This window comes from Nelumbo nucifera, chromosome 5, assembly GCF_055504915.1.
Source record: "Nelumbo nucifera cultivar China Antique chromosome 5, China Antique-T2T, whole genome shotgun sequence".
Classification (NCBI taxonomy): domain Eukaryota; kingdom Viridiplantae; phylum Streptophyta; class Magnoliopsida; order Proteales; family Nelumbonaceae; genus Nelumbo; species Nelumbo nucifera.
The window spans coordinates 33,448,287-33,470,621 of record NC_142653.1 but is presented as its reverse complement, the minus strand read 5'-3'; the positions used below and the strand labels follow the sequence as shown (position 1 = coordinate 33,470,621).

The window sequence follows — 22,335 nt, the reverse complement described above, 5'->3', positions numbered from 1 at the left end:
GGTAATGCTCATGTGGCCGTGAACACTGATTCAGCATCCTCGTCTGGCACAAGAGGCACACCTTTAGAGACCTTAGCTACAGTTCGGGCTACTTTAATACAGTTGGAAAAAGAAGTTGGGAACTCAGCTACCATGCCACCGCAGTCACCATCAACCCCTGCCACATCTGCTTTCGCACATTCAGGTACTCGAGCCTCAGCCTACCATGCCTCAGCTCCAGGTACTACTGCACCTTGTTGGGTAATAGATTCAGGTGCATCCAACCATATGACTAGCTTGCCTTCATTGTTTACCACTTATCATTTGTCCTCTGGTAGGGATAAAGTATCTATTGCTGATGGTTCTCTTGTCCCCATTTTTGGCAAGGGTGACATCAAGCTATCGAATACTATCTTCTTGTCCTCTGTCTTGCATGTTCCTAAGCTTGATACTAACCTTCTTTTAGTCAGTAGTATTACCAAACATATGAACTGCTCAGTAACTTTCTTCCCTGACCGATGTGTTTTTCAGGACTTGGAGACGAAGAAGGTGATTGGGATTGGCCGTGAGACGAATGAGATCTATCTGCTCGGGGAGAGTTCTCGTCGAGAAGAGTTAGTGGATAAGAAGTCACTTATTTCTCAGATTGTGAGTCCGGTTATGCTTTGGCATAACCGATTGGGTCATTTGTCTTTCCGGTCCTTAAAGAGTTTGTTTCCTACTTTGTTTGAGTCTGTTGAGTTGTCCCAGTTGAAATGTGAAAGTTGTGAGTTTGCTAAGCATTGTAGAAAATCTTATTCATTGAGTAATAAAAGGAGTAATAGTTCTTTTGATATTGTGCATACTAATGTTTGGGGGCCATATCACATCCCTTCTATGGGTGGGTACAGATATTTTTTGTTATTTGTTGATGATCATACTCGGTTTTCTTGGGTTTATCTTATGCGTTCACGAGATTAGGTTCCCGCCCTGACCCAAAACTTCCACCAAATGATCCTAACTCAGTTTGATGCCAAAATCAAAGTTCTTAGATCTGATAATGCAAAGGAATACTTTGCTAAGCCATTGGCATCTTACCTTCTTAATCATGGGATTATCCACCAGAGCACTTGCCCTCATACACCTCAGCAAAATGGGGTTGCAGAAAGGAAGAATAGGCACATCTTGGAGGTGGCTAGAAGTATTATGTTTACCTCCAATGTTCCTATTCGCTTATGGGGTGATGCTATCCTCACGGCGGTATATCTTATTAATAGGGTTCCTTCCCGGGTTCTTGATATGAAATCTCCTTTTTCCCTTCTATACCCAAATGAGGAGTTGTTTACTGTTCCCCTTAAAACATTTGGTTGTACCTGTTTTGTTCAGCTTCTCGGACCCCATCACTCCAAGTTCGAACCAAAGGCCTCCAAATGCATCTTTCTTGGTTATGCACAAACTCAAAAGGGTTATTGCTGCTATGATTCTGTCTCAAGGAAGAAGTTTGTCTCCATGGATGTCACTTTCTTTGAGGAGACACTATTATTCTCGGGTTTCTCCTCAGGGGGAGAGTAGTGAGAGTGGGGATTTGGGTCGTTTTCTTCAGGGGGAGCGCAATGAGGGTAGGGTTAATACTTTTGGGGCTGTTCCCTTACCTATTCCATTGGGTGATGAGGGCTGCAATAGTGAGGGTGTTCAGAGGGATCAGGAGTTGAGAGTCTATCACAGGCGGTGCAGGCAGGTTGATCCCGGTCATCAGCAATCTAGGCCAACTCCACCTCTTCTGCGGCTCCAAGTCCAGGTATTACAGTCCGAGGGCCCACAGAGACTCCTTCCACTGTTGTCACTCCACCTCCTGCAGACGACCTTGACCTTCCCATTGCCGTCCGTAAAGGGAAACGACATTGCACCACATCTACAGCCCACTGCATTTCCCAGTTTTTATCCTATGATCGCCTATCTCCCTCCTACAGGTCCTATCTTACTTCCGTTGCCAATGTCCCTATTCCAAGAACAGTGCAAGAAGCTTTATCAGTCCCGGAGTGGAAAGGTGCAATGCAAGTTGAAATGGATGCCCTGTTGAAAAATAATACCTGGGAGCTAGTTGATCTGCCCAAAGGAAAGAAACCAGTTGGATGTAGATGGGTATTTACTGTGAAGCACAATGCGGATGGCTCCATTGAGAGGTACAAAGCTCGGCTAGTTGCAAAAGAGTTCACCCAGACTTATGGTATAGATTACTTGAAGACATTTGCCCCGGTAGCCAAGATGACCACCATTCGAGTTCTATTATCTCTTACAACAAGCCACACTTGGCCTTTGTACCAAATGGATGTTAAAAATGCTTTTCTGAATGGAGACCTATAGGAAGAGGTTTACATGCGATTGCCTCCTGGATTCTATGATACAGAGACAGGTAAGAAGGTCTGTCGGCTCAATAAGGCATTGTATGGTTTGAAGCAGTCACCTAGAGCTTGGTTTGATAGATTCAGACTAGCCCTTGGGAAGTTCGGTTATGTACAGGCCCAGTCAGATCATGCACTGTTCATCAAGAGGGTGGAGTCCTCTCTGACACTACTTGCAGTATATGTTGATGATATTGTGGTGACAGGAAATGATAGCCATGAGATTGAGTCCCTCAAACAGCTCCTTCATCAAGAGTTTGAGGTGAAAGATCTTGGTGCACTACGGTATTTTTTTGGTATTGAGGTTGCTAGATCTAAACAGGGGATCTTTGTCTCTCAGAGGAAATATGTTCTAGATCTGTTGGCGGAAACTGGAAAGTTAGGTGTCAAGCCTGCGGATACACCCATTGAACAGAACCACAGGATTAGTGCAGAGAGGGGGGAGCCTCTTGAAGACAAAGTTATGTTCCAGCGATTAGTGGGAAAGCTCCTATATCTCTGCCTCACTCGGCCTGATATCAATTATGCAGTTAGTATTGTTAGCCAGTACATGCATTCTCCTAGAACCACGCACCTTCTTGTAGCAGAAAGAATATTAGCATACTTGAAGAGATGCCCGGGTAGAGGTATACTGTTCAAGAACAATGACCACATGAAGGTGGATGTCTATACGGATGCCGATTGGGCTGGGAGTGTTGATGACAGAAGGTTTACCTCTGGATATTGTGCCCTTGTGGGAGGTAACCTTGTCTCTTGGAGGAGTAAAAAACAGAGTGTTGTCTCCCGATCTAGTGCTGAAGTTGAATACAGGTCAATGGCTAACGGAGTGGTTGAAATTCTATGGCTGAGATCACTACTTGAGGAGTTGGGTATCGAGTATGAGAAGCCCCTGATGCTGTATTGTGATAATCAAGCGGCTATTAATATAGCACACAATCCGGTGCAGCATGACAGAACTAAGCATATTGAAGTTGATCGACATTTTGTATGAGAGAGGGTCTCATCACAAGAAGTGTGTCTCCCGTACATCACATCCAACATGCAACTAGTAGATATCCTCACCAAAGCTGTACCAAGGAAGAAGCTAGAGGCGGATCTATCCAAGTTGGGAATGATAAACATTTATTCCCAACCTGAGGGGGAGTGTAGAGAACACTGATGTGGGCCCCACAGCTATGGTCCCACTGTGTTCGTAGGGTAGAATGTGTTCTAGTCTTCCTAGGGTTAGCTGGTGGTCAGTTGGTTATTTCAGTTTTATTTTGTTCTTTTTGTTATGTAAATACTAAGGGCAGGTCTGTCCTTTCCATGTAATGAGCATAACCTATAAATACTAAATAAGAGTGGCGGTGGTAGAACATTCAAATTCTGTCCCTCCTTTCAACCCTTTGTGTTCTACTGTTCTCTCTTCTCTTTCTCTTCTCTTCTCTACACTTTCCTTCTATTTTCGAACCTGAAATCTATTAGGGTTCAAGGCTGATAGCAGTCTTGAACTTCTACTGCCTTCACATAGAAAGGGCATTGTTGTTTTGATCCCATTAGTGGCACCCGATTTGTTTCCATGGATGTCACCTTTGTAGAGTCAGTTCCTTTTTATAATCGTCCTTCTAAGGGGGAGAGATCTCTTAAGTTGGTTTCTTCATCTCTTCCTTTCCCAACTCTAGTTGAGTCTTGTGTCAATCCCTCCACAGTTACCCCCATTCCTATGGAAGGATCCTTTCCTTTGAGGTCTTCCATTCCTACTCCCCCTCCTCCTGCTAGTCCTCTAGTTTTTATCACTCATCTTGTTTTCCAGAGGTGGTACTAGCAGCAAAGGCTAAGGCAAACACAGGTTGATCCCACACCTCCAGTTGAGTCTCAAGCGCTTCCATTTACTGAAGAGAGGACATGCCCATCACCTTCACCGCCAGCACCCTTGTTTCCAGACCTTGACCTACTCATTGCTTTGAGAAAAGATAAGAGGAAATGTACAACTCATTGTATTTCCAAACACTTTTCCTACAGCTTGTTGTCCCCATCCTACTATGCCTTTCTAGCCTCCATTTCCTCTCAACCCATCCCAAAGTTTGTTTCAGAAGCCTTAGCCACACCAGATGGAGGGATGCTATAAGGATTCAAATAGAAGCCTTTCATAAAAACAATACTTGGGATATTGTTGACTTGTCAGTTGGGAAGGAACCTATTGGGTGCAAGTGAGTTTTCACTATCAAGTATCGTGCAGATGGGTCAATTGAGAGGTATAAGACTCACATTGTTGCTAAGGGATATACACAAGTATATGGGATAGATTACACTGAGACCTTTTCTCTAGTTGCTAAAATGACTTTGGTGAGAGTTCATTTATCCTTAGTAGTGAGATATGATTGGCCTCTGTATTAATTTGATGTTAAGAATGCTTTCATGAATGGTGATCTCACTGAAGAAGTATATGTCCCTTCCTCCTGATAAATATGGCAAGGAGATGCAAGGTAAGGTGTGTAGATTGAAGAAATCACTTTATGGCCTACAATCTCCACGTGCTTGGTTTGATTGGTTTAGGGCTGCTTTTGTTTAGTTCAGCTACACTCAGACTCAATTAAATCATTTTGTTAAGAGAAGAAGCACCTTGGTGGCATTCTTTATTGTTTATGTAGATGATATTGTGGTTACTGGCAGTGATATTGAAGAAGTTAGTGCTCTCAAGAAGTTTTTGAGTTATTAATTTGAGATCAAAGACTTAGGGGAGTTGCGGTATTTTCTTGGCATTGAGGTTACTAGATCCAAGGAAGGTATCTTTATTTCTCAGTGGAAGTATATGCTGGATCTTCTTACTAAGACTGGAAAACTTGGTGCTAAACCTGCCCCTACCCATATTGATGTAAATCATAAACTTTTAGCTAATGATGGAGAACTTTTAGTTGAGGCAGAGTATAGGGCTGTGGTTCATGGGATTTTTGAGTTGTTATTGGCTTAGATCTCTCCTTGATGAGATGGGTGTTTCATGTGACAAGCCACTGCTGTTGTATTGTGATAAATAGGCTGCTATTAACAGTGCTTACAACCTGGTTCAGCATGATAGAACTAAGCACATTGAGGTAAACAAACACTTTATACGGGTGAGAGTGGCTTTAGAAGAGGTGTGCCTTCCTTTTTTTTTTTTTTGATAAATAACAAAGACTTTTATTAAAGGTGTGCCTTCCTTTCATTGCATCAAAAGAGCAGCTAGCAGATTTTCTAACTAAGGGAATTCCAAAGGCAAAACTTCAACATTATGTAAGCAAGCTGGGCATGATTGACATCTATGCTCAGATTGAGGGGGAGTGTAGTGAGAATGGGCCGAATGGTCCTTGGTGCTTTTTATTTCTTTCAAGTAGTGTTTGAGGTTATTTTGTTGGTTATGGACCTTAGTTATGGGCTTTCGTTTTGTTTTCTTTAATTATTTCTTTAGTGTTGGCCGCCCCATTAAGGGCATTCAAGTAATTGTACTTAATTTTAGAATTAAGTTAATAAAAGAGATCAAGGGAGCTAGAGAGAGAGAGAGGTTCGAACTCTTCTTTTCTCTCTTCCCTTCTCTTCTTCTTCAACAACCTATTGCTGAAATCTCTTTCTTCTCCTTTCTCTTCCTTTCTTTCTTTCTTTCTTTTCCTATATTTTCTGAATTACTGCAGGTGTATTTATCAACTGTAATAAAACTAGAAATCTATGTCCCTTTTTCCTTGGTTGGGTAGGTTTTGGAGTTGGTAGCCCCAGGTGGGATCACTGATATGTTTTATCAATGAAAGCTGATTGGATTTGACATGAGAGGAATGCTGAACTGGAAAGTCCTTGTTCATCTATCCTTGTGGTGTGGGGGCTTGTGATGCAAGGAATAGCCATGTGAAGCAAAAAAAACTAAATAGCATCATCTGAAGCATTTGAAGGGTCAGGTGTTGTATGTAGCTAGCTATTGGACATAGGTTATTAAAGAGTTCCTCATGGTTTTCCTCATTGATCGACAGACAAGCATTCTGGAAATTCTTAAATTGTCTCTAATCCATTCACCCATAGAGCTCCTTCCATCCTTCTCCCTTCCTATGGGAGAGGTGACATCAACCAGTATGGCAGTTTTGTTGGAAATCCTAGGCCTGCTGGTTTGATTGGGTGTTTTCTAATCAGGAAGGCAGTACTTTATTTGCTTATAGCAGATCAATAGGGAATGCAGACATTATAAAATCCAGATGTAGTACCTCATCTCACTGGATAATGGATTAGTTTGGGAATCAGGCCCTTGACTTAGACTATTGAAGGAGATTTTGTAATGCTATTAGGTGGGGCTAAATGACTGGTAGAAGACTATGGAGGCTGGCTCGTTAGCCCAATGAGTTCAGGGACAATCTTTCATCCTTGTGAGTACAAATTAGGTGGATCTCCATAGAGAATTAGAAATGAATTTGAGTGCTGATGAGTTAGCCAGGTCAAGGCTTGGAAGCTCTTTGATTGTAGCAACAACTGTATATTGAGGATGAGGCTGCACTGCCACTGATACAATTGTGGGTAGTGTTACATTTCTTCTTGTGTACATATTTTCTTCAATAGTAATCAGTTATTTTCTAATATTAATACAAATTGTGGCTACCTTTCCAGGAGAAAAAAAAGGTCTCAAGGTCTCTTACCAAAACAAGGAACGTGCATATAGGGTGCTGTAGTCTTTAACCTTCACTATTTTTACACTGATGTCTTTTAAAAAAATATTAATGCTATTCATTTGCACTGAATATGTTTTTCTTGATTGTGTATTTAATTGTTGTCAACTAAATAAAATAGAATAGCAAATCAAGGAGAAAATAAGAAGAAGAAATAGAGAAAACACCAAGGTTTAACGTGATTTGGCTCGGTAGCCTAGATCCACTGGAAGAGAGGGAAAAATATCCACTATAAGAACAAGAGATGCATGACTGACCTCTCTACAGATTCACAACAAAATATCCACTCTCTCTCCACCCTAATCGCACACAACCAATGGCTTAAATAATAAAAAAACCTAATTATATCAGAATTTCACATAGTTCCCTCTTCCCCTCATAATACATACAAGTCCCCAAAGTTTATCAACATTACAAATATACCCCTGTAACCTCCAACAACCCAAATGGGCAAATACAACCAAATACAATATATCTCTCAACCAAGGTTCAAAGTATTGGTACGATACGTATCTTTTGGTCTCTCAACCAAATAAAATATACATATCGGGCGTATTGTATCGTATCTTTTGGTCTCGATACACCTATTTACAGGTGTTTTGGGACCCCCATTTATTTCAATAAAAAACCACTTAAAAAACATCTCCGAAAATCAAATTTTGAAAAAAAAAAACTAAAAACAATAATTAAGCGGTGAGTTTTTAGTATTGATACGCCCCTGCCGATACACGGGCGTATCGATACTTTGAACCTTGCTCTCAACAATTGTCACACGCACTTAGAATTTTCTGTCCACAATGTGAAGCCGGTTTTAGGAATGTTTTAGTCACTATATTGTTTATGAATTTTGTTAGTTTGAACTTCTAGTGGAAATGTTATGCCATATAAACTTTTTGGACAGATTGAATTCAAATGGTCATTGTGCAGATTGGGGCGCCTTGGTAGATGTCGTTGGTTTCTGTTTCCTAAACCTTGGAACCAAATATCAGCCCAAGAAAGAGTTTTCAGATTGGATTCAGAAAGGATCAAGACCTATATATATAGGATTTGGTAGCATGGTATGTCATTCCTGCAGAACTAGATCCACAATGTGATTTTATGTGAAGAAAAGATACTGTTTGTCTGTATGAAATCATTGCAAAAAGTGCTTCAGACTTCCCAAAAGGTGATTAAGATAGAACAGTAATCTCTTCTAGAAATATTAAAAGGAAAATTTTCAACAAATGGCAAAGAGGTTTTGCAAAACTGAAAACTTAAAACTTGACTAGACCAATGAGAGATTAACTAGCTGATAATAGTATAATACAATTCTAAACATGACTAAAGCTGTGAACCAATAGATTCTAGAGAAATCTGTGAACTCAGAATGCACCATGACTCTTTCCACCAGCATAGAACAAATATCAGCTGCCACTTTCCTTGTAGAAGTAATTGTTTATTGCAAAATACATCTCTTCCTTTACCGATAGAAAAGTACATCTATTCCTTTCTTTCTAGATGTCATAACGGACCAAGAAAAAGGGAATGGTTTCATTAATCATTATCACCAATAATATATTTCCTTTTTCTTACTTTTCTTTCTTTCTCAAGTTCATTCTGAGTTTTGTCATCCTCATTCTTGTTGCAAGTAAAAAACCCCTACATGTTAAGTTTGTATTCTCTTTTGCATAATAACCAACGGTCATCTGTACTAACAGTTAGCAACAATATTCATCAAATAACAACTTTAAAAATATATTAATTTCAATGTTTAAAATATAACATTGCATAGTAGTTCAATGAAGCTACTACATTAAAAAGTAAACTAATGAACAATAATAATTCAATAATTCATATGGTGAATTAGAAAAAGTTTGCAATCATAAGAAAGGTGTGTGTGTGGGGGGGGGGGGATCTGAATGGTCAAGGAAATGAACATTGCTCTGTTGGGGAAATGGTGTTGGGGGTTTGGGGAGCAGAGGGGTGGTTTGTGGAGAAGTGTGATCAAAGCTAAATATAAAGCAAGCAGTATGGGCTGTGTGCTGAGGGTTAAAAACTAATCTTATGGCTGCTTGGTGTGGAAAGGCTCAAAGGCATAGAAACAAGCTACAGTTATTTTGCCAATGAAATCAGGTACGAGGTGGGAAATGGAACCAGGGTAAAATTTTCAAGGTATGTTTGGTGTGGGACAGTCCTCTCAAGGATGCTCTTCCTTCTCTATTTGAGAGTTCCATGGATAAAGAGGCAAGGATGGCTGACTATATGCAGGTTACCAGTGGGGGGTGTGTTTGGAGTTCTCAATTCAGAAGGCCTTAAATGATTGGGAGGTGGAGCCTCTTTTAGACCTTCTGCAAAGACTGATTTACAAATGGCTCCTAATAGAGGATAGAAGGGTGTTGACAGTTGAGAAGTCGGGGCAGTTATCAGTAAAGTCTAACAGGTTGGTAAGGCATGAAAATGAATAGGTATCAGAAAAGTGTGATGCAAGAATATCCCATCATTAATCATTTAATGAAAGTTACAGTTATTGATTGGGCAAAAAAAAAATGATCTGTTGAAGAGAGGGATGCAGCTTGATTCTTTATAGTGTTCTCTGCAATGAGGAGTTGGAATGGGTAGACTAGTTGCTTCATTGCAGGTTCATGTATGACATTTGGACAGAAATTCTTAAGATTTTTTATAGTTGGATATATTGCCCTGAATCTGTGCAGACGTTCCTGGAAAGCAAGTATTTGCAAGTGATAGAGAATAAAACCCCTATTCAAGGACCTCACTTAACAGCTTAAGCTTTTAGGTTGAATGGTTCTTTGAGAGCAAGGTTTGAGTAAGAAAGGAAAAACTATATGGCAAATGATTCTAGGGGTTGTCTTTTGGGTAATATGGCAGGAGAGGAATGAAAGGTATTTCAGAGAAAGGGATGTTCAGCTGATGATGTTTGGCAGAAAATATGGGGCAAGCTACATTCCTGGTTTTCAGCACACTGAAGTTTTAACAGCTCTAATCATAGTACATTTTTTGTTTATGATAATATTTTTTGTAAACTCTAGGGGTTTGGTGGTATGGGAATTCTTTTTGTATGAAAGTATACTTTACTCATTCTCAAAAAAGAAAAAAAAAACTAATGGATATTATAAGTATTTCCATACCAAACAGCCACTAAGGTAAGTTTTCACATAATTTTCCTCAATTGAAACATTCACATAATTTGTTTAAATGATCTTAATTTAGTTTTTGAAGCATAAAAATTCCCAAAAAAGAAAAGAATCTTCAAGCATAAAACGGAAATAGGTGCAGAAAATATAAGAGTTCAGAGTTGTTAATACTTAATAATTGTTTGCTAAATCATGTTTAGTTTAATAGAATGAGTCAACCAATTAAAATATGTTGTTCATGTTTAAATGTGTCTGCCTAGCTTTTTTAGATGCTTCAATGCCTGCCTCATCACCTTGGCGTACACCTAATAGGCAGTGAGCTCATTTTCTACAATATTTGAGGCAATGCAATTAGGCAATCCCCCCAAAACCGCCTTGTTGTTTTGGGCTGACTCTTTGGTAAAACAAGTGGTTGAGAGGCTTCAAATGTTTTGGGATCAGTTTAAAGCAGTTCGGCATTGGAGATAGGCTGTTTTATCTCCACATCCAATTTGTACTTCTTTGTTTTTCTCTTTTAAACTTTAATAAATGTTACAGTTACTGATAAAAAATTGCCAAGTTGCTTATGTGCTGTGACTCATATGGCAGTTTTGAATTCTATTGGTGCCTCTTCTGTCCTACCTTGAAAGTTTCCCTAAAATTTTGAAATTTCTCCATTTGGCTTCTTCTTTTGATAATACATCATGCAGATAGGTATTGATAGGTTAATATTGCTGCATTATCAATATGAGATTTGCAACTTACATTTGTTGTGTTCATACTTTTTTGATAGAATGTTTCTTTAATACTGATATTTTTAGGTTTACTTCCTTACTAATATAAACGTATATCTACTATTTAGGAAGTTTCTAATTGAAAATCATGCTTGTTTGTTAAGCCTCTTGAAGATGGCAGGAAGACTACAAATATTATTTTGGAGGCATTGGAGTGCACGGGACAAAGGGGTATAATTGATCGGGGTTGGGGAGATCTTGGGATCTGTAAGTGCCCTTAATTTCAATGTTCTTATTACTTTTCCTAAAAAAAGTTCTTATTACTTTTGATGGGCCTCTTGCTCTCTGTGTGCTCTATGTAAGAATACATTATTTATATCAGTTGCTGGTTATTTTTTGGCCTTTCTTGGCATTGACACTTATTTTAGGCAGTTACTTGCCCTTCTACCCATTATTAGTTCTGTTGATTGGTTTTAGAACATAAGCTTGCTTCTGTCTTAGATGGTTAGACTGTAAATTCTGCTTGAATTAAGGTTTACTTGATTGCACATTATTCTGTTTTAATTTTACCATGCAGTTCATGTCCTTGTGTTCTGACTTCCACAACTTTCCCTTGTTTTCTCCATAAAATTATTATAGAGCTCACATTGATTTTCATGTGATATCTCTTTTTTATCTTTACTATATGTTTCTACTGTAGCTACAGTAGTCCGAACCAGTAAGGAGAAGAAGAAAGAGAAGGAGAAGAAGAAGAAGAAGAGAAGAAGAAGAAGATGAAAGAACTGTCGAACCTGATAGCTAAACCCTATCAGTCGACCTCTTAATAGTGATTAGGCTTCTAATTAAATGTACAAGGACTAAACTGCCCCTACTTAAGTATGGGACAGAGAACCTCTAATAAGACTGCCACATAAGCTCATAACTTAACCAAGGTGAGTTGACTAATCTACCCTTATTCGGCTGACTCTAACACTCCCCCTCAAGTTGGAGAATATATGTCATATAATCCCAGCTTGTTACATATATAGTTCACTCTCCCTGAGCTTAAGGCTTTTGTAAACAAATCTGCCCACTGATCACCTGAGCTTACATGTTCTGTGCTTATCTCTCCAGTAAGAACCTTCTCCCTCACAAAGTGGCAATCAATCTCTATGTGCTTTGTTCTCTCATGAAAATCAGGGTTGGATGAGATATGGAGCGCAACTTGATTGTCACAGTACAACTTCATAGGTTTATCCATGTGGAACCCGATTTCTTGTAGGAGATTCCTCAACCACACTAATTCACATGTAGTGTGTGCCATGGCTCTGTACTCGGCTTCAGCACTGCTTCTAGCCACAACCGTCTGCTTTTTACTCTTCCACGTCACAAGATTTCCTTCAAGAAATGTGCAGTAACCTGTAGTAGATCTTCTATCAGACACAGAGCACGCCCAATCTGCATCCGTGTACCCAACTACTTCAAGTTTTCCTCCTGGTTTATACAATAGCCCACGGCCCGGAGCTCCCTTCAAATATCTTACAATTCTAAGAACTGCATCCCAGTGAGATATACGAGACGTCTGCATAAATTGGCTCACCACACTGACTGCAAAGGAGATGTTTGGTCTCGTGATAGTCAAATAGTTCAGCTTCTCCACTAGTCATCTATACCTTCCAGGATCATCAAATATTTCCCCTGTATCACTACTCAACTTAACATTTGGTTCCATAGGAGTTTCAGTCGGTTTTGCACCTAACAGTCCTGTTTCGTCCAATAGATCGAGAACATATTTTCTTTGGCACAGGTTTACACCTTGTCTTGATCTAGCAACTTCTATACCCAAGAAATACTTCAATGTCCCAAGGTCTTTTGTTTGAAAATGATTTTGCAGAAAGACCTTGAGTTTGTCGATCCCCAATTTGTCACTGCCAGTTATGACAATATCATCCACATAGACCACTAATAAAATCTTTCCAGCTTCTGAGTCATAGCTGAACACTGAGTGATCAACCTGGCATTGTTTCATTCCAAAATTCTTCACCACTTCACTAAACTTCCCAAACCAAGCACGAGGTGATTGTTTCAACCCATAAATTGCCTTTTTCAGTCTGCACACCTTACTAGCCTCCCCCTGAGCAACAAACCCAGGTGGTTGCTCCATATATACCTCCTCTATAAGGTCACCATGAAGGAAGGCATTTTTTATGTCAAGTTGAAATAAGGGTCAATCATACATAACTGCCAGGGAAATTAACACACGGACAAAGCTAATCTTAGCCACTGGAGAGAAGGTCTCCATATAGTCCACTCCATACAACTGTGAATACCCTTTAGCAACAAGTCTGGCTTTCAGACGCTCCACACTACCATCTGGCAAGTATTTAACAGTATACACCCATTTACAACCCACAACATGCTTACCAGGAGGAAGAGTAGTGAGCTCCCACGTGTGAGTATGCTGAAGAGCAGAGAGTTCCTCCTCCATTGCCTGCCTCCACCCAGGTGAACTAAGAGCCTCTTGGACATTGTTAGGTATGGAAATAGATGACAATAGTGAAACAAACTGGCGATGTGAGGCGGAAATGTGAGATACTGAAACAAAATTGGAAATGGGATGGAGAGTAGAACTACGTTTACCTTTCCGTAAGGCAATGGGTAGGTCAAGTCCTGAAGGTTAAGCAATAGGAGCAACGATAGGATCCGTAGACAAGGTAGAAGCTGGAGGAGGGGCCGGTGTTGTTCGACGTGTATACACTTGCCGAATTGGTGGTCGTTCAGTAGGGATCTGCACTGGATGAGGTGACGAGTCAACTCCAACAGGAACACCCGGAACGGGATCACTGACCGGAAGAGGAAGAGGAAGAGGAAGAGGAAGTAAAGGTGGAGACGAAGATGCTTCAGTTCCTGAGAAGAAGGGAACTGACTCAAAAAAGGTGACATCAGGACAGACATAGCACTTCCGAGTAATGGGATTGTAACACTTGTACCCTTTTTGAGTCCGAGAGTAGCCAAGAAAGACACACTTAATGGAGCGTGCATCCAACTTGTCTATTCCAGGACTCAGATTGTAAACCAAGCACACACAGCCAAAGATACGAGGTGTTAATGGAAAGGGAGACAAGGTGGGGAACAAGGTAGAGAAGGGAGACCGACCATGAAGAATAAAGGAGGGCATCCGATTAATGAGGAAACACGCAATAAGTACAGCATCACTCCAAAACCGTTTAGGAACACTCATATGATGAAGAATAGACCGAGCTGTTTCAAGGAGATGACGGTTCTTCCGTTCAGCCACCCCATTCTGTTGAGGAGTGGATGCACAAGAAGTTTGATGAATGATGCCATGCTGTTCTAAATACTGTTGAAAGGAAGTTAGAAAATATTCACGACCATTATCTGAATGAAGAACTTTGATTGGAACACCAAATTGTGTATGTATTTCAGCATGGAATTTTTGAAAAATGGAAAATAATTCACTCCTTTCTTTCATTAAATAAATCCATGTCATTCTTGAACAATCATCAATAAAAGTGACAAAATACTTGTAACCATTATAAGACTCTATTTTGATCGGGCCCCAAACATCTGAATGAACCAAAGCAAAAGGACTCAACATACGACTTTCAACTCTAGGACTGAAGGAAACACGATGATGTTTCCCAAACTGACATGACTCACACTGTAACACTGACAAATGACTCAAAGACGGAACTAGTATCTTGAGTGCCTTGAGAGAAGAATGTCCCAGTCGACAATGCCACTGTAGAGGAGTGAGTGAAGTCTGAAGTGCAACTGACGATCCACCACTGTCAAGGTAATACAATCCACCAGCTTCATGCCCCCCACCAATCTTCTTCCCCGTCCTGAGATCCTGAAAAACACAAGAGGAAGGGAAAAAAGTATCAGAGCAGTTAAGAGTCTTGGTTAATTTACTAACAGACATAAGATTGAATGGAAACTTAGGGACATATAGAACAGATGATAAAGAAAGAGAAGCCATGTCAACATTGCCAACATCATAGATGGGAGAGGAGGAACCATTGGCAAGGGTAACAGTTTGAGATGTGGAAGTTTTAGAGAGAGAAGAGAACACACCTGGAGTCCCGGTCATGTGATCAGAAGCTCTAGAGTCAATAATCCAAGGAGAGGTTTTAGATGACAGGCAAGCTATACCCGAGTGGGCAAGAGTAGCAGTAGTGTGCTGTGAAGTGGACTGAAGGAACCGCTCATACTCATCACGCGGTACACTCACCATCTCCCTTCCGGAAACAGATGTAGATGTGGAAGGAGTTAGTCTGCCTGTTGATTATCATTGACATCAACCCCACCAGCAACAGCATGATTGGCCCATTTAGAGGGAGGGCGACCATGAAGATCATAACAGAAATTTACAGAATGTCCTTCCCTGCCACAGTGGGTACACTTCCTTGTAGAGCTGCCTTTTTCTTTGCCACGGCCTCCCCCTGAGTCACGACCACCACCACGACCTCCTCGGGAGGCATGTCCTCCCCCTTTCGTACCACGTCCACCTCCTTTGGCTGTCACAAAAGCTGATCTATCAGACTGTGTGGGATTCTCTGTCTGTTCCAAAGAAATCATACGAAGCCGAGCAAACACTTCCTCAAGTGTAGGAAGGGTAGAGCCCTCCGATATTTGGGCCCTAACTGGTTCATACTCTGATTTCAACCCCACTAAGAACATTGTGACATCTAGTTGTTCCCCCTGTTGTTGCTGAACCTTAACATCTGGAGTGAGAGGATGATAGACATTGAGTTCATTTATGAGGTTCTTCATACTGGCATAGTACTCTTCTAGGGTTTTATTTCCTTGTTGCAGACCAAAGTACTCCTAATAGAGCTGATATACCCTTGTAGTATTATCTTGCCCAGAATACAACTTCTTGGCATGTTCCCATATGTCCTTAGCTGTATCTAAGAACATGAAGTTGGCACTTATTTTGGGTTCCATACTGTTCCATAGCCATGCCATGATTTGAGCATCCTCTTGTTCCCAATCATCAAACCCTAGAGAGTCAGCCGGTGGTTTATCTTCTTTCACATGCTTCACTTTTCTCTTTGCCTTGAGAAAAACTTCCACCGACTTGGCCCATGGAACATAGTTCTCACCATTCAGTTTAATTGAGGTCATCTGTACACCTAGATAGTCAGAGGAAACCACCACACTAGGTTTCTGATCACTACAGCCATCTCCCATTGCTGCCATGATACTCTTTCAATGCTGCCTCTAATCTGAATTCCCAATCACCAACTAAGTGCTGCTGTCAAGAGTTTGATGTTCCAGAACCTACAGCAGTCCCTAAACACAATGATAGATACACACGCCTTTGTTCTTATCCACACCACTACTGATTTCACAAAAAAAAACACAGACTACACCGACATTAATTCAGCACTTACTAACCACATGCAAGCTCTCTTACAACTACTCAACAGAGTTTGTGCATCACAAGCACCACCACACAGCCATAGCTGTCACACACAATACAGACCTGCTTTAACGCTTTTAAGAGGGCACCACAAGACCAACAAAAACTCAACTAGTACCATTGCATTACACCTTGCACCATTCGGCCACCTACAGTAGCAGCCCTTACACCATTTGGTCACTGTAAACACAGCCTGTTCTTGGAATTTTTCCAAGAACCAGGGCAACAACCAACCTAGTTCTCTAGGTTCTGATCAGTCCTCTCAAGTTCTTGAAGATTTTCAACCCAGAAATACCAACAGCACACAGAGGAGAGATAACCAACCTTCGTTTGAGAGCTTCAGCCAACCATTCACTGCTGAAGTTGTTTTCTTAGGAAAGGAGGTTCTGTGCACCAGAAAAAAGAAGAGCTGTGATGTTTCAGGCTTGGGACGAACCACTTTTCTCCATTGACAGCCCAGAGAAGAAAAGGAGAGAACTGAAGCACGGACTGAAGTTGTCACGAACTGAAGTTGTCACGCTCTGATACCATGTTTCTACTGTAGCTACAGTAGTCCGAACCAGTAAGGAGAAGAAGAAAGAGAAGGGGAAGAAGAAGAAGATGAAAGAACTGTCGAACCTGATAGCTAAACCCTATCAGTCGACCTCTTAATAGTGATTAGGCTTCTAATTAAATGTACAAGGACTAAACTGCCCCTACTTAAGTATGGGACAGAGAACCTCTAATAAGACTGCCACATAAGCTCATAACTTAACCAAGGTGAGTTGACTAATCTACCCTTATTCGGCTAACTCTAACACTATATAATATATTTATTAAAAAATCTTTATTATATAATGCTAATACTTTCCTTGGCTTCACATACAGACCACCATATGAAAATCTGAAAATCCGATTTTGAATTTGAGATTTGACATCAAATTCAGATAATTTGAACATCTTAATCAGTCAAATTTGGATATGACCTGACTCAATTCGATAAATATCCAAGTTTGTTGATTATATAATTCTTTTATATTATATAAAATATTTAAATTATATTAGATAAATTTAAGTATTTATATACTGAATATAAATAAAATATTTATTTTATATATAATAATATTAAATACCAAAAATAATTAGTTGAATTCGGATATTGCTTATTTGAATTTGAATTCAATCTGTTTACACCCCTAGCTCTCTCTCTCTCTCTCTCTCTCTCTCTCTCTCCCTCCAGACCCTCCCTCCTTCCCCTCTTGCATGTGCATTTTATGCGTGCCATTCAACTAGTATCCTAAAAAGAAAATTGTTTGACTGGCCATCATCATTCTATATGAGTAGAGATATAGATGGATATATTTAATTGTCAAACTTCGCTTTCAATTTATTATCTTAAATTCTAATCCTACTGCATTATTTATTTTTGAACTGCATTTCTTCCCTAACTGAGATTGTAATTTGCAGTTCTAGAGGTTCCTGACAGTGTTTTCCTTCTTGAGGATTGCCCTCATGATTGGTTATTTCCTCAATGCTCTGCAGTGGTGAGTTTTAAAATGTACATTTTATGTTTGACACCGTGGCATGCATGGATTTGAAATTTATTGGAAAGAATATATTAATTCTAGCATGTTCATGAATTTAAATATTGGTGTGAGATATTTTACATCTTAATTATTAAGAAGTAATGTTTCATTCTTTCTTATTCCATTTGAAATAGCTTTAATTTTGTGGTCTCTTGTTCTGCTACAAGATACTGTTTAATTCTGATCCACAATATGACGGTTCTGAAATTAAGAGATGTTTTATCTGAATTTGTTTGCATGAGAGGAAAGATCAATAATTGATTAATAACATATCCTGACTTCTCAAATATAATAATTGGAATCCCTTTTTGTTGTAAATATACAGGTTCATCATGGTGGTGCTGGTACAACTGCAACGGGGCTAAGGGCTGGGGTAATATTTCTTAAAAATTCTTCATTATCATGTTTCTGATGTACTTTTTGAGTTTGTTCGATTTGATGCTTCAGATTGTTTGAATAAGTGGTGTTTTTGGCATTTTTAAGTTACTTATCAACATGTAGAAAACGCATGTATTGCATGCGGTGATTTAGAGACAGTGGAAAGGTTGGTTTGTTGGAATTGGTGTTTTCTGTTTTTCGATAAAAGTTCTCAGAAAAAAGAAATCAGAAAAAAAGTTGCATTGATGAGAATGAGAGGCCACTTGCTAAAGCAAGTTTTAGCATTATGTTAAGAAGAGAGAAATTTCTTTTTGAAGGATTAACTACGCAATTATGCCATCTGATGTTTCGTTAAATTTCATTTTCTGAAATCTATTTCTTTTTAATTATCCTAGCTAAATATATGATATATGATCTAATGCCAATTTATTTTGTTATCAGTGTCCAACAACCATTGTTCCATTCTTTGGAGATCAGTTCTTCTGGGGTGAAAGGGTTCATCAAATAGGGCTGGGACCCAGACCAATACCTATAACTGAGCTCAATGTGGAATCCCTTTCAAATGCTATAAGATTTATGCTCCAGCCAGAGGTAATTTGATGTAGTCGTCATATGCCAAATCATGCTAAATTTATCTAGAAATGGATTACTATTGAATTGCTTACAACAGTCGATTTCCTCTCTTTGCATATTTGAATCTGAAGTGCAAGTTTAATCAAGTGGAAGTGTAAACATTTCTTTGGACATTATTGAATCTTTTATGACAAATTTGACTCTGTGCTGATTGGCAGATTTGTATTGGGGAAAAACTTTACACTTACATTGGTATGATAAAAATAGTTGTAGTAGCACTAGTAGTAAATACCAACTGAAATTCCATGTTTGGAACTGAATTTAGTTCTGAATGAGCACTTTTTTTTCTCTTTTGGTATATGACAAGCTTCCCTTCATCTAGGTTGGTACTGGAATCTTTTTATTCTTAGATTCTTTAGGGTGCTGTATTCTAGGAGTGCATTGTACACACTTGCCTAGACATTGTTTTGTGTGTGTGTGTATGGAGGGGGGGGAGTGGGTTCTATGAGATGGTAGCTGAAGGATAAAGTTGATTGTACCCTGTCCATATATAGTTATTTTTGTTATTTTATGCACTTTCTGTCTCTGCCAAAAAGAGTGTCTCCATATACATATTAAGTCATCCCTAATCCTTTCAAAAAATGTTTTTCTTTTTCGGTTTACAATAGCCACCTAAAAGTTTGGGGTTGGTGTGACCAGCTTTAGTTGCCTTTGTTCATTCTAGTTTTTCCCAGTAACACAAATCCGTTTTCCACTTGCTGCCAAATGACCTTACAACTGCTATATATTCTCTTTGGGGATTGAATTAGGGTTTATAAGTAAAAGAACTCTGTAAAACTTCTGTGTGTAATTGAGGTTATAGTGAAATTTTCTAGGGTTCATCCACTGATGTAAGCAACCATTTAACCATGTAAAACTTCTGTGTGTGTGTTTGTTTATTTACATTGTTTTCTTTGCTTTCTCTGGTTTCGGTTTCACAAGTGGCTTATTGAATTGGGATTTGATAGTGTCAGTTGAATAAACCAATAATTTCACAGCTGTCCTGCACCTTGAAAGACTGGATTGATCTTGTTTTTTGTTTTGAGAATGAAATGTGAAAAGTGGAAACTGCATATGGAAAATGTGAATATAAAGCCTAAACTTCTTTTGGCTTAGAGGGTACCTTAGGAGGAGGACCTCCCTAAATTATAATGTCCCAAATGAATATATGGTTGAGGCGTTGAGCTTTAATTGGAGCTTACTCATTGCATACTTAAAGTTTCCAGTCGAAAGAATTAGGGTTTTCTTATCATATGTTGCACCTATATTAGGTATTAGGCGGTGTTTTGTTTCTTTATCTTTTCTTCTCTTTATTTATTATTTATTTATTTATTTATTCAGGTGAAGTCACAAGCAGCAGAATTAGCACAGAAGATAGAGAATGAGGATGGAGTTGCAGCAGCAGTTGACGCATTCCACCGGCATTTACCAGCAGAGCTACCGATGACTAATGCAGCCTCAGAGGAAGATGACCAACCGAACCCTTTGCAGTGGCTATTTCTGCTAATTGAGAAATGGTGCTGCCTACCTTGTGCATCATAATATTCTTTTATTATTTTTCCTTTGACCTGGGTGATTTACGTGTTGTATAGATATACGTCTTGTTCTTTAGGCCAGTCAGCTCTGGTATTCCATTCATTTTGTAATAAGTAAAATATCCATATTTATATTGTTTTCTCCATTTAGCATAGCATAAGTTAAATGTATTGAGGTTTCATGTCTTTAGAAGTGATTGATGCCGTTATTATTTCTCAGTTTAAACTTTAAAGTAGCAATAATTTGTCACAGTTGCATTATGCGGGTTTCTTGGTCTTATTCAGTTCTGAAATATCCAATTGGTGAAGGTTTCATAACTTATTGTTTCATCAGAATTCTGTACTCGAAATACTTGTTTTCTTTAGCCCTGCCTGGAGAATTTTTGGTCCATTATTGAATCAAGCCAATTGGTGAACCAATGCGGAGGATATATTTACTTGTAAACTCTTGACCCTTTTTTAATATTTTTGTAAATGTAAAATCTAATCAATTTAGAGTTGCATTTTGCAACCAAAGTAGCACGGTAGTTTATTTTAGGGTAAAAGAATTAATTATACGTTGAGTTTTTATTAATTGACTTAAATATACCCTAAGCGTGCTGAGACAGAAATAGGTAATCATGAGCATTGGAAAAAAACAACTTGAAAAATCTCCTGACATAAATTTAGGAAACGCCAAAAAGGTCAGATAATGCCTCTAACAGAGGTGAAGCCAGTAAGTGTGTCTCCCTACCAAATGAGTCTGTATAACTGTGCAAAACCCTCAAGGGGTATAGAGAAAACATGTACCATAGCACCCAATCCATGGCAATATTGAAAACGTGAAAGCTGGAGAGGTCCAAGATTGCCTCCTGTTACAAAACTCTCCTTGACGCTCCACCGTCCAAACATTTATGGAATGAGCCCCACAGAAAGTCAAAAGTGCACAAAAGATGTAACTTGTAACTGTAGGGACGTAAAATGTGTAAAAAAACCATCCATTCATGTCGTTATAGAAACCAAAACAGTTGGAGCATGAACGTTGCCAGAGAGAACTTGAAGATCGTCGGAAAAGGCTACAAAACAAATGGATACTCATGGCAAACCCCAAAGGCACACCACACACAAATTCGACCAAGGCCCAACAGAAATAAGAAAAAGAATAGAGGGAAAACGAAAATTAAAATGAATAGAACCAAAGATCCCAAATATGCTTCATAGGCCCGGATCAAAACCGTTGTCTCTCAAAAAACCTCTCCAACAAACACAGATATGACGAGAAATAAATGAAAACTCACATCCATAGATGTGAGAGAGGAACCATCACGCAGAGCTCTCATTTAAATAATGGCCATCTAGATATTGAGACTGAGTTGGGAGTTGGGACTCATTTACATTTTCTTTTTTCATTGTTTTTTATTTTTAATTATTTTGATAAAGATAATAAAATAATGGATAATTTCTGTCTAATAGAACAAAAACGTTTGGATGAAAGGCACATTAACTGGGACATGTGTCACACAGTTATTACATGCTCACTCATTGTGCTTACCTAACGTGCCTACTACATCTGAACCCCCTTAAATCAGTGTAGGACAAATTAGTTTTCTTTTCTGGGGTTTATAGTAAGGATTTTTTAGAAAACTGAAATCTTAGGCAAATCATATTGCCTAAACCAATCATCGTGATTGTGATTAGGGGGCTGTCTGTGGATTGGATATTGGTCCAACATGAGCCCATTAGCCCATTATAGAACAGCTCGAAGCTAATTTGGCTATTACACGTCTTTTTGTGCATATTTTCGTGTCTTTCTACGCAAGAAAGACACAAAAAACTCCATTTGGAACTTCCCGAAATCAACTCAAAATGACGTCTTTTCGATACACCGACTTTTGGCGACTAAATCTAAATCTATTACGATTCAAATGGAAAAAGACTCAGTCTGCCCATCTTGTAAACAGCCGAAAGACTGCTAA

General features: G+C 39.2%; 1 protein-coding gene across 3 annotated transcripts in view; it reads left to right on the top strand.

Moving 5' to 3' along the window:
* The window catches only part of UGT80B1 (UDP-Glycosyltransferase superfamily protein), a 48,931-nt gene extending 28,292 nt beyond the window's left edge, over positions 1 to 20,639 (top strand). For all 3 annotated transcript variants that reach the window (XM_010262670.3, XM_088887038.1, XM_088887037.1), the window contains 6 exons: positions 7,946 to 8,076; positions 11,027 to 11,129; positions 17,737 to 17,813; positions 18,181 to 18,228; positions 18,675 to 18,824; positions 20,187 to 20,639. In XM_010262670.3, coding sequence (XP_010260972.1) covers positions 7,946 to 8,076; positions 11,027 to 11,129; positions 17,737 to 17,813; positions 18,181 to 18,228; positions 18,675 to 18,824; positions 20,187 to 20,387 — 710 coding nt within the window. In that variant the 3' untranslated portion in view covers positions 20,388 to 20,639. The remainder of the gene's footprint in view (positions 1 to 7,945; positions 8,077 to 11,026; positions 11,130 to 17,736; positions 17,814 to 18,180; positions 18,229 to 18,674; positions 18,825 to 20,186) is intronic.
* The last annotated feature ends 1,696 nt before the right edge of the window (positions 20,640 to 22,335 follow it).